This window comes from Pundamilia nyererei, unplaced genomic scaffold (genome assembly GCF_000239375.1).
Source record: "Pundamilia nyererei isolate P.nyererei 1_Seehausen unplaced genomic scaffold, PunNye1.0 scaffold00096, whole genome shotgun sequence".
Classification (NCBI taxonomy): Eukaryota; Metazoa; Chordata; class Actinopteri; order Cichliformes; family Cichlidae; genus Pundamilia; species Pundamilia nyererei.
Window position 1 is genome coordinate 2,246,914 of NW_005187497.1, and position 12,328 is coordinate 2,259,241.

The following is a 12,328-nucleotide window of genomic DNA, read 5'->3' on the forward strand; positions in this document are numbered from 1 at the left end:
TAAGGAATATTATCCTGAAATTGTGCCACAGTTTGTGGATGCACTTTTTTGTATACTGGTGAATCTCTGTCTATCATCAACCCAGTGTGGGAAATTTACCTTATTAGTTGTAAAATGCTCCTTCAGCTGTAGCTTTAGCATCAGTTATTTCTTCCATGATTTTCTTACCCACATTCCAGCTTTTCCAAGATGTGTTCTTGCCGTTAAATTCATACTTGCTATCTTAAAACGATACATTTTCTCAGCTTAAATATCAGATACTTTTGGGAATTCAAGTTGTGAAAAGAAAGAAAAGAAAGAAATATGTAACATAGTAACTAGCAGTATTCCTTCAGTTGTGTAGACTGTTTGATGACAGTTGCTAACTGTCCTTCCTGTAGTTGGCTTCCTGCTGTGCCACAGCAGCCTTAATTCAAACCAAGCCTCCCAGGAGCTGTGGAAGATGGGCCTGCGAAGCGGCATCTACCTGACCCTCACCAGAGATGAAGTCCTCAACATACACAAAGTGTCAGAGGACCTCTTCGACAACATTAAAGGGTATGCAGCCGATGCTGCTATAGTGTACTCTGCATTGGGGACTGTGAGAAAAAGCCCCTAATTAAGAAATCAGATCATGGGTATGAGATAATGCTATTCTGAGATTTCAAGCTGTCAAAGCTGACGACCAGAGCAGATTGGCTCCTTAACAGACTCGCACTGTAATTGAAATTAGGAATAGAGGGATAAAAGGTCAACAAGAAATGATAAGAAACAGATCTTTCTGTGATTGTGGTGTGATTTGCAGTATAATGTTTAGAGTATCCTCTTGATTTATAGTGCAGTATCTTTTCATATATTAATTTCTAATAAAAACTGAGACTGAGGTTAACATGAAGCTAATAAAGAAAATGAAGACACTTTGTCATTATCGCAGCAATATTTGATCTTATTAACATGTTTTTTCTTTTTCATCAGATACAACAAACGAATTGCAGACATCAAGGAATGCCGTGAGCATGTTTTAGTCAATGGGTAAGCCTGGCAGGAGACGGCATGTTTTTATTTCATATATTTTATCTGTGACATGAGCTATAACACCAGTAACTTTGTGTATTTTTCTCTGGATAGCGGGGCCATGCACAGAGAGAGGCGGCATTTCCTCAGAGGGGCATTGAAGGAATTATGTAAAGTTCTGGAGGATGAGCCTGGACTTCTGGGACCTAAGGTAGACCAGTAACGTCGTTATTGCAAGATCTTTCACAAAGACACATTCACATTGTGATAATTGGCCGTAGACATCACACATCCAGCAGTCTCACATTTCATGGTAATTTAACTGCTACCAAACCAAATCTGAAACTTTTTCCTAACATTCATTTTTCTTCTGTGTTCTGTGTGCCAATCAAATCCCCAAGGCGCTGTTTGTCTTCATGGCTCTTTCATTTTCCCGTGACGAGATCCTTTGGCTCGTCAGACACTCTGAGAATATGCCAAAGTTAAAGGTTCCCGAGGACTACATTGACAAGTAAGTGCAGAGAAAGTAAAGCGTGGCTATGTGCTGCTGTAGCTGCTATCGATGCTGACGCTGGGCAGAGATCAGCAGCAGGGAAATAAATGAGGCGTGCCACTCACAAAAAAAACCTTTTTTGATTTGATACTGTATATCTGATCATGACTTCAACTTTCAAATGACAGTTTTCTGTGTCCGTTCATTCTTTTCACGATTTTTTTTTTACATTTTCCAGTCAGCTGGCTGAGTTGCTGTACTACATGGAGAAATTAAGAGGTCTAATGAGAAAGTACAACAACGTAGTTCAGCGTTACCATGTGCAGTACCTGGCACAGTTTGATGCCTTAGTTCTCAACGACACCATACAGGTACCTGAACGTAGGAGTATGTGTGTGAATATAAAGCAGTAGTTTAAAGCACACAGTGTTTTTTTATTAGAGTGTTTATTAGAGTATTTTCTTTTTTCCATCGTAGAACATGTACGTGTGTCCAGAGGAGGAGTCAGTCCTAATGAGCTCGTTTGTTTCAACTCTCTCTGGTCTCTCAGTCAAACAAGGTACCGGTAATCAAAAGCATTACTGAGCATTTACCTGTGAATAGACAAGGAAACAACCAAATAAAGACACTTATCAGTAACCAGAATTATAATGACCATGACTGGCTTTTCCCCTGCAGTGGACAACAAAGAGGAGTTTGATTTCAGGGCTCTTAGACTGGACTGGCTAAGATTACAGGTAAGCAAGTTTAATGCATAGACTGTGATGTAGAGTTCAGGTAAAATGCATGTTTGCAGCAGAAATCAGCGTCGCATCTTCATCTTTTTTAGGCCTACACAAGTGTGAATAAGGCCCCCCTTCCGCTAAAGGACTATCCCGACTTGGCAAAAGTGATGAACTTGACGCAGTTTCACACGAAGATGGTGGACGCTGTAGAAGAAATGCTGTATGAGACATCTGAGCTGTCCATCTTCTGGTCAGTCTTCTCTTCTCTTCTCTTCTCTTCTCTTCTCTTCTCTTCTCTTCTCTTCTCTTCTCTTCTCTTCTCTTTCTCTTCTCTTTCTCTTCTCTTTCTCTTCTCTTCTCTTCTCTTCTCTTCTCTTCTCTTCTCTCACAACTCTTTTTTCTGTTTTACAGCTTCTACCCTCGTGTCTTTGAGAAGATGTTTACCCAGAGCAGCGAGGAGGTGACCATGAAGCGTTACCTCATGGCCTTCCCTTTGGCCTGTGCTCACTTCAGTCAGAGTGGAGACCCTCTCTGCCCAGAAGAGGTCAGTGTTCAGTTATCTTGCTGAGGAAGCTATAAATCACCAGCTAAAGGTGGTGAGGACAGCAGACATGATTGTTGATTTGTAGCTCTCGTGGTGAATCGTAGTTTATGACTGCTATAGCATGCATTATACATTGATGACAAAGTTAATAATTTTACACAGAAATCGAGACCTCTTTTTGTTGTGACTAAATGAGTGCAGATTTGTGCATTGTCTTTATCTACACTCTTTCCCAGCTCAGTCTGCAGTACTTAAGTTGATTAAAACAGCTCATTCAACAGTGTAGAGGTATTTGTGCTTTGACAGGTACCTGTCTGTATGTTTGCACATACCTTCCTACATGTTCTGTGTTTTGTGTGCCAGCACACACACACACACACACACACACTTGTGTTTCTTCTGTCTCCAGGTAGAGGCAATGGAGAAGAGAAGTCTGCGCCTGTGTGTCACCTTCTTGGAGCAAATAGCCAAGCAGACCAGCACTGTTGTGTTAGAGATATGTGCTGAGCAGCGCAACCTCTGCGATCAGGTGAAGTCCCAGTCTATTTCAGGCTTTAAAAAACTAATTATCTAACAGATTTGCCCTGCCAAAATCCATATCCAAATGTAATCACACTTGCCATAGCTGGAGGCAGGGAACAGACTTGGGAATTTGAATAAAATGATAAGGCAGGTCTGCATTTCTGGATTTGATTAAGTCATGTTGTTTCTTTAATCCCTTGAGAAAAATGTGATGAAACGGTTACTTTTTGACCAGATTTCTGCAATGCGAATGAAAAGTTGCATAATGTGTTTTTGAAGATGTCACTTTATATTTGTATGGATTTAATTCTACCACCCTCCTTCTCTCTCTTTCTCAATCTGTCTTTGTCTTACTCCTTTCTTTTTTTGCATGCATTTTCCTACTTGATCACCCCTCAGCTGCTGCCGAAGCACTGCGCGGAGACCATCAGCGCTGCCCGATACAGAAAGCAAAAAAAGCAGATGCCAAAAAAAGGAGAGGTCCAAAAAGAAAAGCCAGGCGCTGAGAGCCTCAGGAAAGACAGGACGGTCGCTAACAAGTCAGCTTTCTTTTTGTTTGCCCTGATTATTTTCATCTCTTTCTCAACCATATGATTTGTTTTCACCTCTTCTGAACCGGCAGATGGTTTGAGTATGTCTAAATGAGTTTAGCTGACGCACCCCTATTACCCTCTGGAAATGCTTTTTTTTTTCAGCAGAGCTCGTTGAAGTCAAAGAGCAGTTGCATAATCACGCAAGAGAATCGGATCAAATCAGTTCTTTCACTGCCTCGCAAATTTCTTGCTTTTAGTTATTAGGAAAAGAGGATGAAAGTATTCTTTCGCAAGGTGTAATTGATTTTGGACTTTAAGTCCCTCTGAGGTGAATCAGTCAGGTGCTGAGTCAAGCCTTTAAATGTGAAAAACGAAGCACCGTCGCCCTTTAGATAGAACACACAGCACTGTTTTACTGGCATCACATTTTATTTCAGTGTTTTCAGCGTCTGATCACATTGTGTAAGTAGCCAAATTTAGAAAGCTCATTAATAAAGTTGTAATTCTGTCAATTCATTTTTCCTCCCCTCAGCCTCAGCTTACACATAAACCAGATATGTTTTACAGTGTTATTGTCGAATATTTGTCTTTACAATTATACCCTCCCTTCTCTCTTGCCTCCTTTTTTCTAGCATGGACAAGCTGCACCTGATGCTGACAGAGCTCTGCTCCTGCTACAGTCTTTGCGGTGACTTTGTTGTTTTCGACCACATCGTTGTCCCTACAGAGTTCCTCATATCTCAACTTGAGACGCGCCTTTCTGAGTATGTGGGGATACGGGTTTTTATATACGAGCACATAGGAGCAGAAATCTAATGCTCACAATTGCTTTAATTGCAAAAAAAGATCTAATGTTAATTTATGCTATGCAAATGTAACATTGTGCATATCAACACAATGCTCACTATATGTTAAAATTAGTTGAATGGGAGCTGCATGCATTCTGTTTAGAAGTGTCACCTCTATTATGAATAGAGCTTGCAGAAGTATTAAACCTAAAAAGTAATAATTCTTTTGCAGGACTTGACAGAGAGCAGAAAAAACCAGCAAGCCTTTGATTTTTCATTTGGCTTTTGTAAGGTGCCTTCTCCATCTCTGTAGTGAGCCCCACTTTCTCATCATTACAAGCTGTGTTCTACCAGCTTAAAATCTCAGAAGAGATTCATCATGTCCCTTGCTCTGTATCATTTCAGTGCTTATTGCTGTTTAGATTAGATTTTGGTACCAGGGTAACCCAGTGTTTCTCTGTATATACTTCGCTCAGTCTCGCTGCCTTAGCTGATGATTATCAGCGCACTTGACGATTGGCATGCTTTCAGTGATTAGTTGAAACTGTAAATAACGTCAAGGACAGAAAGTGAGAGAATGAAGGTCTTACAAAAAGAGAAAACTGACAGCGAAGCCCTGGAGCAGCGCCGAGTCACCATGGCTCGTTTAACCCATTTTAAGGTCCCATCTGTCCACCCTCAGTCCACTTCAGCCCAATGACAAGTGACGTTGGTTAAACATGTTTCTCCAGAATCATCGTGAGAATGACCAATTACAACCAGACCACCCAGGAGATTACCCGTCCCTCTGACCTCCTGGCAGGGATAAGAGCCTATGTAGCCAATCTGCACAGCCTCTCGTGCTACATCAACGTGGACGTCACCCGGCTGGTGAAGAGCGTACTGCTGCAGCAAACTCAGCCGCTCGACTCCCACGGAGGGCAGACTATTACAACTCTCTACACAAACTGGTCTGTCTCATGTATAGGTGTATCTACTGTACTTAAACACACATATCAAAATACAGTGATTCATGTATAAAGTATATTAATTCCTGGACACTTGTAGGAAATGCATATACATACATACAGGTAAATCCTGCTGAGCTTCTATCACTTACCATATGTTTCTTGTTTTGTGGGTTTTCCTTTTATCCAGGTTCCTCGAGAGTCTTCTGCGCCAGGCTAGCAACTCCCTCATCGTCCACTGTCCTACGCTGCACTGCTTTATGAGCCAGGTTACTGACACGGAACCAAGTTTCAGAGCAGAGGAGTTCTCAGATATATCAGGTCAGCCTGGAGTTTGATTATTATAATTTAAAAAATTGTCCTACAAGCTGTGCCTTTTGCAGATTTTTGTGCTATCGCCTTCTTTTCACAAAAAATAAAAGTGAAAGTGAGGGTAAAAAAAAGAATGTGGTAATGATGTATTTGGAAATATATTGTATAGTCTTATATTGCCCGGTTCGTTACGGGCTGGTAATTCAGAAGACATTCATCAGTGACTTGCAGGCCGTAGTATCCATAGCAACATATCCAACTTTTTATTATGAGCTTGTCACGCACTCGGTTCCTGTACTTAAGCTACAGTAGCCTGAATAATTTCAGTCACTTGGGTGTAATCTGAAAGCAGATCCCCCAGCTGACACTTTTTATCCTGTGACAAAGGACACGTTTTCATTTATTTATTTTTTTGTCTTTTTTCTTCATTTTTATCTTTTATTGGTTTTTGCCAAACCATGTTTGTATGCCTGATAGACTCAAAATAATTCCCCTGTGGAAGTTTAGTGATGGTGATTCCAGAGTACATGAGATGACTCACTCTGTTTAGAAAAATCACGTATGTCTCGTCGACTGCTGTGACGGCATGCAGAGGAAGCGCTGTTGCACAAGAGGATGTGGAGCTTGTCACTGCGGCGGTGTGAAGTACTTTCTTGCACACGCTGTGTCATGCAGTTTATTCTGGCCCTGCTTGGATAATTTGAACTGCAGTATTGCTTATCATCTCATCCACTTTTCCCTCCATACCTCATAATTATTCCAGCATGTCTCTCCTCCACACAACCTCCCGGTCCACCTCCACACCACCCCGCAGGAGTAATGTACCTCTTTATGACTACACTAAGGCTATATGCACTTCGCTAAAGACCTCGGCTCATGCATGCAAACATGTGCAGGATACAAAACACCCCCCCCCACACAATGACATCTTTGTTCTCTATATTTACTCCTCAGTGAGTATCTGTTTGCCTCAGAGTGAGTCACTTGCCTGTCCATGAACTACTTCCAATTTCAGCCACACACATCCTTATTTGTCCGTGTTCATTCAGAAGTCAAGTCGAGTGAACGGCCTAATAGCTGCAGTTGTTTCTGTCTCACTGACTCAGTTACACTCACAAATCAAATTTAAGCAAAGTCTTTTCTCATCTCGTCGAAACAAATACATCTTCATCTAAGCTTTCTTTTGTGAATCTGGCACCGCTTTAAACTGCTGTTGATCCCTTGCTTTTCACCATCCTTAAACTGTTCGTATTAACCTCCGAACAGAGTTACAGGCTCTGGCAGAGCTAATTGGTGCATATGGCCTGAAGTTTCTGAGCGAGAACCTGATGTGGCACATCACCTCTCAAGTCACTGAGCTTAAGGTACAGTATGAATCAGTGCAAATGTTTCAACGATTTTATTGTTTTCTTTTAGTATTTCAGTAAATGAGCATATTTTGTTTTAGGAAAGCACAGGTGTGGCTTTCATATCAGCATTTACTGCTTACGTCAGCATTTTTTGCTTTTGCTGATTGTGTGTATGCGGCGCACACAGTGCAGCAAGTGCAGTGCACTGTTTTTTATGTCTTGCATAAAGGCTTTTGAGGTCTGTTCACCAAGTTGTTTCAGTTCTCCTTGGTGGCTTTTCTGTAGTCTAGCAGAGAGACAGACCACTAATAACACTTGTCTTCGCTCATGCTTTGGTGGAGAAACAATAGACTCTCACACATGAGAGAGGGGTTAATGCAGCTGTACTGGTGTACTGGCTCACCACTTTACACCTATGATTGAAATGAAACGATGCTGCCACACAGCTCTTTCACACCTTTGACCTCTCCCTGTTTTAACATCCAACTGTTAGCACTTATTTTTCTTCCTTCTCTGCTGGTAGAAAATGGTGGTTGAGAACATGGATGTCCTGGTACAAATGAAGAACAACTTTGACAAACCTGAGGAAATGGTCAATCTGAAAAAGAGGCTGACAGGTGAGAACTGGAGGATGGAGCACAGCGAGGAGATAACAATTTAACAATGTACATATCCACACAACAACGATAAGTGGAAGACAATGGATGGATGGATGGATAATAATAATAATAATCGTGATAATATTAAAAATATACTGAACAGGAAATAAAAACTCTGTGTATAATCTTGTAAGTTGACCACCTTTACCTGAGTGGCATTCTTGTCCCAGTTTCACAAGTTCACCTGGTATAGTTTATAATAGCATGTTCACTTGAGCCATGATTAGGGACAGAATTGCCCACAGTAATGTAAACCATGGATTGTCTGCTCGTTCTACTTGTGCTTGAGTATGCATGAAATGCTGCAGGAGCACAGCTGTAAACCCCCCGATGTCCTTTATATGCACCTCTAGGTGGAGAGAACGTGCTGAAGAGGATGACCATCATCGGTGTGATTCTGTCCTTCAGAGCCATGGTCCAGGAATGCCTGAAAGATGTAATGTCCAACAGGATTATGATAAAATAACTTATCTTATGATGAAATTGATTAGAATATAGTTTAGCTTCACTTCATTTCAAGGTTTTTTTCCCCATGATTCGTATAATTTTACACTAAAACGGCATTTCTTCTGCACTAGAATGAAGACTACACATGATAGATGAATAATAACTTCTCGAAAAAAGCTCTTAATATAAAAAGGTATTTTTCTTTCTTGAGATATGATCTCAGTAATATTTCATCATATAACTCTATAATTTAGATCCTGCATAAACACTGCCCCTACCTGACGGGACCCATTCAGTGCCTGAGAGACTTCAGCAACCCTGAAGCTGACATCCAGGTAAATCCCAGCTTTTACCCTACAGCTAGAAAAACACATCCATATATGGAGATCTCACTCAAGAACGAATGTGTAGTAATCAAATTTTCATGGCCTGTGAATCATCACATCGCAGCTGATCGACCTTGGGTTGTGTCACTGTGGAAAAAATGAACACTGTTATTGTATTAACACTCCAAATGCAATGCAAATGTATCATTATTTATTTGTTTATGAGTATAGAATATAGCATGTATGGGTGCTCCATAATTTATATATTAAAATAACAGATGGAGAACAACAGTAGATCTGAGCTGGGGAGCTTAAAGAAACAACATTTTGGTAAAGTACCAAACATATTAAATTCCTTATCTCCCTCTGGACCAATCTGTGTGACTGTGACTCATGAACTCTCCCTCACTTTACTTACGTCTGGCTTCTGATTGAGGCTTGACAGCCGTGCCACAGTCCGGGGCCAGGATAACCCCAAAGACGTCAGCAGCCCCCTCATGCCTCTGTGAGAGAGTCTGATTGCTGCTGCAGCGTTGCTCTCTGAACCACATCAGTGGAAACATTTTGCCCAGACAGGCCAACCATGCATGCAACCAGAAATAGGGCAAGATCAAACGCCGTGTGTCAAGACAAAGACATCCACTGCTGACTTAGTGTAACTCCTTGGAAAGTAAACTGTTATTGCTGTGTTATGAAATGCAAAGCACAGATCAGGATCCCACAGTATCCAGGAAATGCAGGAAATTTTAAACGTTTAAAATGAAGCATTAAATTTGAACTCTGACAAGCAAGTCATTAAATCATCGTTTTGTGTACCTAAAGGGGAAACTTTAGGGTAAAACGGGAGACGCTGCATGCAAAGAAATTAAATGCACTCTATTCAAGCACCATCCACTTATTGTCTCTAATACTGTGTGACCTTACAGGTAACTCTGAGCATATATGAGCTGGCTTCTGCTGCAGGGCTACCATGTGATATCGATCCTAGCCTCGTTGCAGCTATTCGCAGCATGCAGACAGGTAACACTTAAACTATGATCAGCACCCCCGATATGGTGCATTGCACTTTAATGGCTTATTTAACTTTTTTCTTATACGTTTCACTTAAAAACCTGCAGATAACACATCCCCTGACGAGGAGCACAAGCTGTCCCGTTTGTTACTCGTCTACATTGCCGTGTCCCTGCCCCTATTAGCCCTCGACCCCAACTCGTTCTACAACCGAGAACACGGAGGTGAATATTTATTTGTTCCTTTCAGCTGCTTATCGTTTTTTGACCGAGATTATTCTCCAGGCTAATCTGTCCGTCTTCCTGTCATTATTTACCGGCTGCTGATAGTGTGTAAAAGAGGTACTCTGCCCTGAAACATGAGGCGTATTAGCATCTCTGTGTATCATACTTTCCAGTCTGGCATGGTCTGAAGCAAAGCATGTCAGTTAATGAGAAACACGTTTCTGTGAAGGACTTTTGTTTACAGATAACTTTGTCTGACGTGCATTGATACAGTTACTCTTGGCATGTGGCCCTGCTGACCCCAAGTGCCTGGCTCTGTGCCTAGACTAAAACATTAAGAGGAGCAATAGCTCAGATTTCCATCAAAGGGCAGAGTGGCATTTGTCACAGATTATTTTCTTTGCCTCGATTTTCCATTGACATGTTTGAAAAAAATGTGCCCTGTAAGCCAGAGGAAATATGCTCAGCACGCTTCCTCTTAAGTGTTCATTAAGTAAATTTTCCAAAACCGTTGGGCCTCAAATTCATCCTTTCTGTGGTAGTAATAGCTTTTTTAAATTTATATTTCTTTAGGCCACAACAACAACATCCACTGTTTAGCTAGAGCTATCAACCAGCTGGCTGCTGCCATGTTCACCATCCAGAACAAGAACATCGAGCAGCAGCTCAAAGAGTTTCTCCTGGTGAGTGACACAGATGCTGATTGTGATGTGGTTTGGACAAATACTGAATGATTTAAACCAATACTGAATAAATTAAATCCTGACTTTCACTATGTTTACACCCTAACTTTGAAAAGCTAATAAGTAAAACAACAAATATACAACACAAAAGATCAGTTAGACTGCTGCATCTTTTTTTATCAGATGTTGGCTGTTTTTTATGTGAAATGCTCGATGGGCTCTAAAAGTGTTCTTAATAATTAAGTCTGCGAAGGAAAAAACACACAAACAGTTCTTATCTCTCCTTACAACAAGTGGTGTAGGTGGAAATTGAGTCATAGCAAGAAATCATGAGAGCGGAAGGTTAGAAAACACTGAAACAAACAGCTTCACAGACAACACTCATCTAAGCTGATGCGTAGATTTTCAGCAAATGCAAAAGTCATATGGCGAAAGACAAATGAGGACAATTACAGCAAAAACGTCTTTTTGTCCTCGTGTCCTTCCACAGCTGGCCTCGTCCACGCTGCTTCAGTTGGGACAAAACGTGGAGAGAATGGAGATCAAAAACCGAGAGTCCATCTACCTGCTCCTGCACATGGTAGGTGTGGCAGCGTGTAGAGAATCATTCATGCGCTTTGAACTTACAGAGAGGAATCTGCAAGTTTATCATCTGACTAAATGGAAAAGCCTGTGGCTGTTAATTAGCTGAGGATTTTTTTCTCTTTACAATGACTGGTCAGACCTGCAGCGTCTTCTTTAATGCCTCTCTTCTTCAAAGCATTTATAATTGAACAATTAACGACTCCTTTTAAACCTCACTCACTTAGATCGTGGAGGAGTCTCCGTTCTTGAGCCAAGACATGCTGGAGAGCTGCTTCCCGTACGTTCTCCTCCGAAATGCCTACAGGGAGGTGTACAAGTCCTTCATTGTGACTCTGGGCTGAAGATCTTGTTAAAAATACTTTTCTTTTAACATTTATGCAGATTAATTTAATATGTGCTGTACTTTTTGACAATGTCAGTGTTATAGCGCTCAGTTTACATAATAACCTTTTAAAAAATCATTTTGTAACATCCTCAGTATTACACTTTAGATACATCATGAGTACAATAATATATGTTTTTAAAATATAACCCCATCCAATCGTACATAAATCATTGAATACATAGATGCTGTATAACATTGTTTCTAACAACCTTTCCATGAATAAAGAGACAATAATACGCTTTTTGCCCTTTTTTCACGAGTATTCAACCTGAGTTCCTATTTCCAGTCTGTCCTCCATCCTCACTTGCCCTCATCCTCTCTCCCTGGATGATAGTCCTGTCCTCTCCATATTTCATGGACAGTTTAAATGATGCACTCCAGTTGTACGGAGCTGGAAGTGCTTGTTGCTAATTTTAGGTGGCCCTCACTGATTATATTTTTGCACTAACTATATTTGCCATGTCACGCCATTCTTCCATTTTGCCCTGTCTTCGGTCTCCTCCCTGTCTATTCGGCACATGCTGCCGTTGTGTCTCTTTGGTTACCACAGCGGAGACGTGTGTGCTTGTGTGCGGTGTTTATGTGTGCGTGCGCACACCGGGGACCGAGCCCTGTCACGGGAGCATGAGAGCTTAAGTCCCCACTATGAGGAACATTTATGGAGATGAATGTTCATGAATAAACTGTAAAATTATGAACAGAATTAATCTGTAAATGTGAAGGAATATTTTTCTGTGCATTAGACAGAAAAGCGGCCTTCCTTTCCTCCTTCCTTTCATATTTTCATCACTTTTGTCCACAG

At 41.1% G+C, this 12,328-nt stretch overlaps 1 protein-coding gene across 1 annotated transcript in view; it reads left to right on the forward strand.

The window, feature by feature from the left end:
- The window catches only part of nckap1l (NCK associated protein 1 like), a 22,616-nt gene extending 10,854 nt beyond the window's left edge, over positions 1 to 11,762 (forward strand). Inside the window, exons 9-31 of the mRNA XM_005740077.1 lie at positions 381 to 537; positions 955 to 1,011; positions 1,108 to 1,204; positions 1,395 to 1,504; positions 1,725 to 1,857; positions 1,964 to 2,045; positions 2,165 to 2,223; positions 2,316 to 2,461; positions 2,623 to 2,755; positions 3,165 to 3,284; positions 3,677 to 3,816; positions 4,443 to 4,574; positions 5,330 to 5,548; positions 5,736 to 5,866; positions 7,124 to 7,221; positions 7,730 to 7,823; positions 8,219 to 8,301; positions 8,567 to 8,647; positions 9,565 to 9,658; positions 9,757 to 9,873; positions 10,447 to 10,556; positions 11,047 to 11,136; positions 11,366 to 11,762. Coding sequence (XP_005740134.1) covers positions 381 to 537; positions 955 to 1,011; positions 1,108 to 1,204; positions 1,395 to 1,504; positions 1,725 to 1,857; positions 1,964 to 2,045; positions 2,165 to 2,223; positions 2,316 to 2,461; positions 2,623 to 2,755; positions 3,165 to 3,284; positions 3,677 to 3,816; positions 4,443 to 4,574; positions 5,330 to 5,548; positions 5,736 to 5,866; positions 7,124 to 7,221; positions 7,730 to 7,823; positions 8,219 to 8,301; positions 8,567 to 8,647; positions 9,565 to 9,658; positions 9,757 to 9,873; positions 10,447 to 10,556; positions 11,047 to 11,136; positions 11,366 to 11,482 — 2,600 coding nt within the window. The 3' untranslated portion in view covers positions 11,483 to 11,762. The remainder of the gene's footprint in view (positions 1 to 380; positions 538 to 954; positions 1,012 to 1,107; positions 1,205 to 1,394; positions 1,505 to 1,724; positions 1,858 to 1,963; positions 2,046 to 2,164; positions 2,224 to 2,315; positions 2,462 to 2,622; positions 2,756 to 3,164; positions 3,285 to 3,676; positions 3,817 to 4,442; positions 4,575 to 5,329; positions 5,549 to 5,735; positions 5,867 to 7,123; positions 7,222 to 7,729; positions 7,824 to 8,218; positions 8,302 to 8,566; positions 8,648 to 9,564; positions 9,659 to 9,756; positions 9,874 to 10,446; positions 10,557 to 11,046; positions 11,137 to 11,365) is intronic.
- The last annotated feature ends 566 nt before the right edge of the window (positions 11,763 to 12,328 follow it).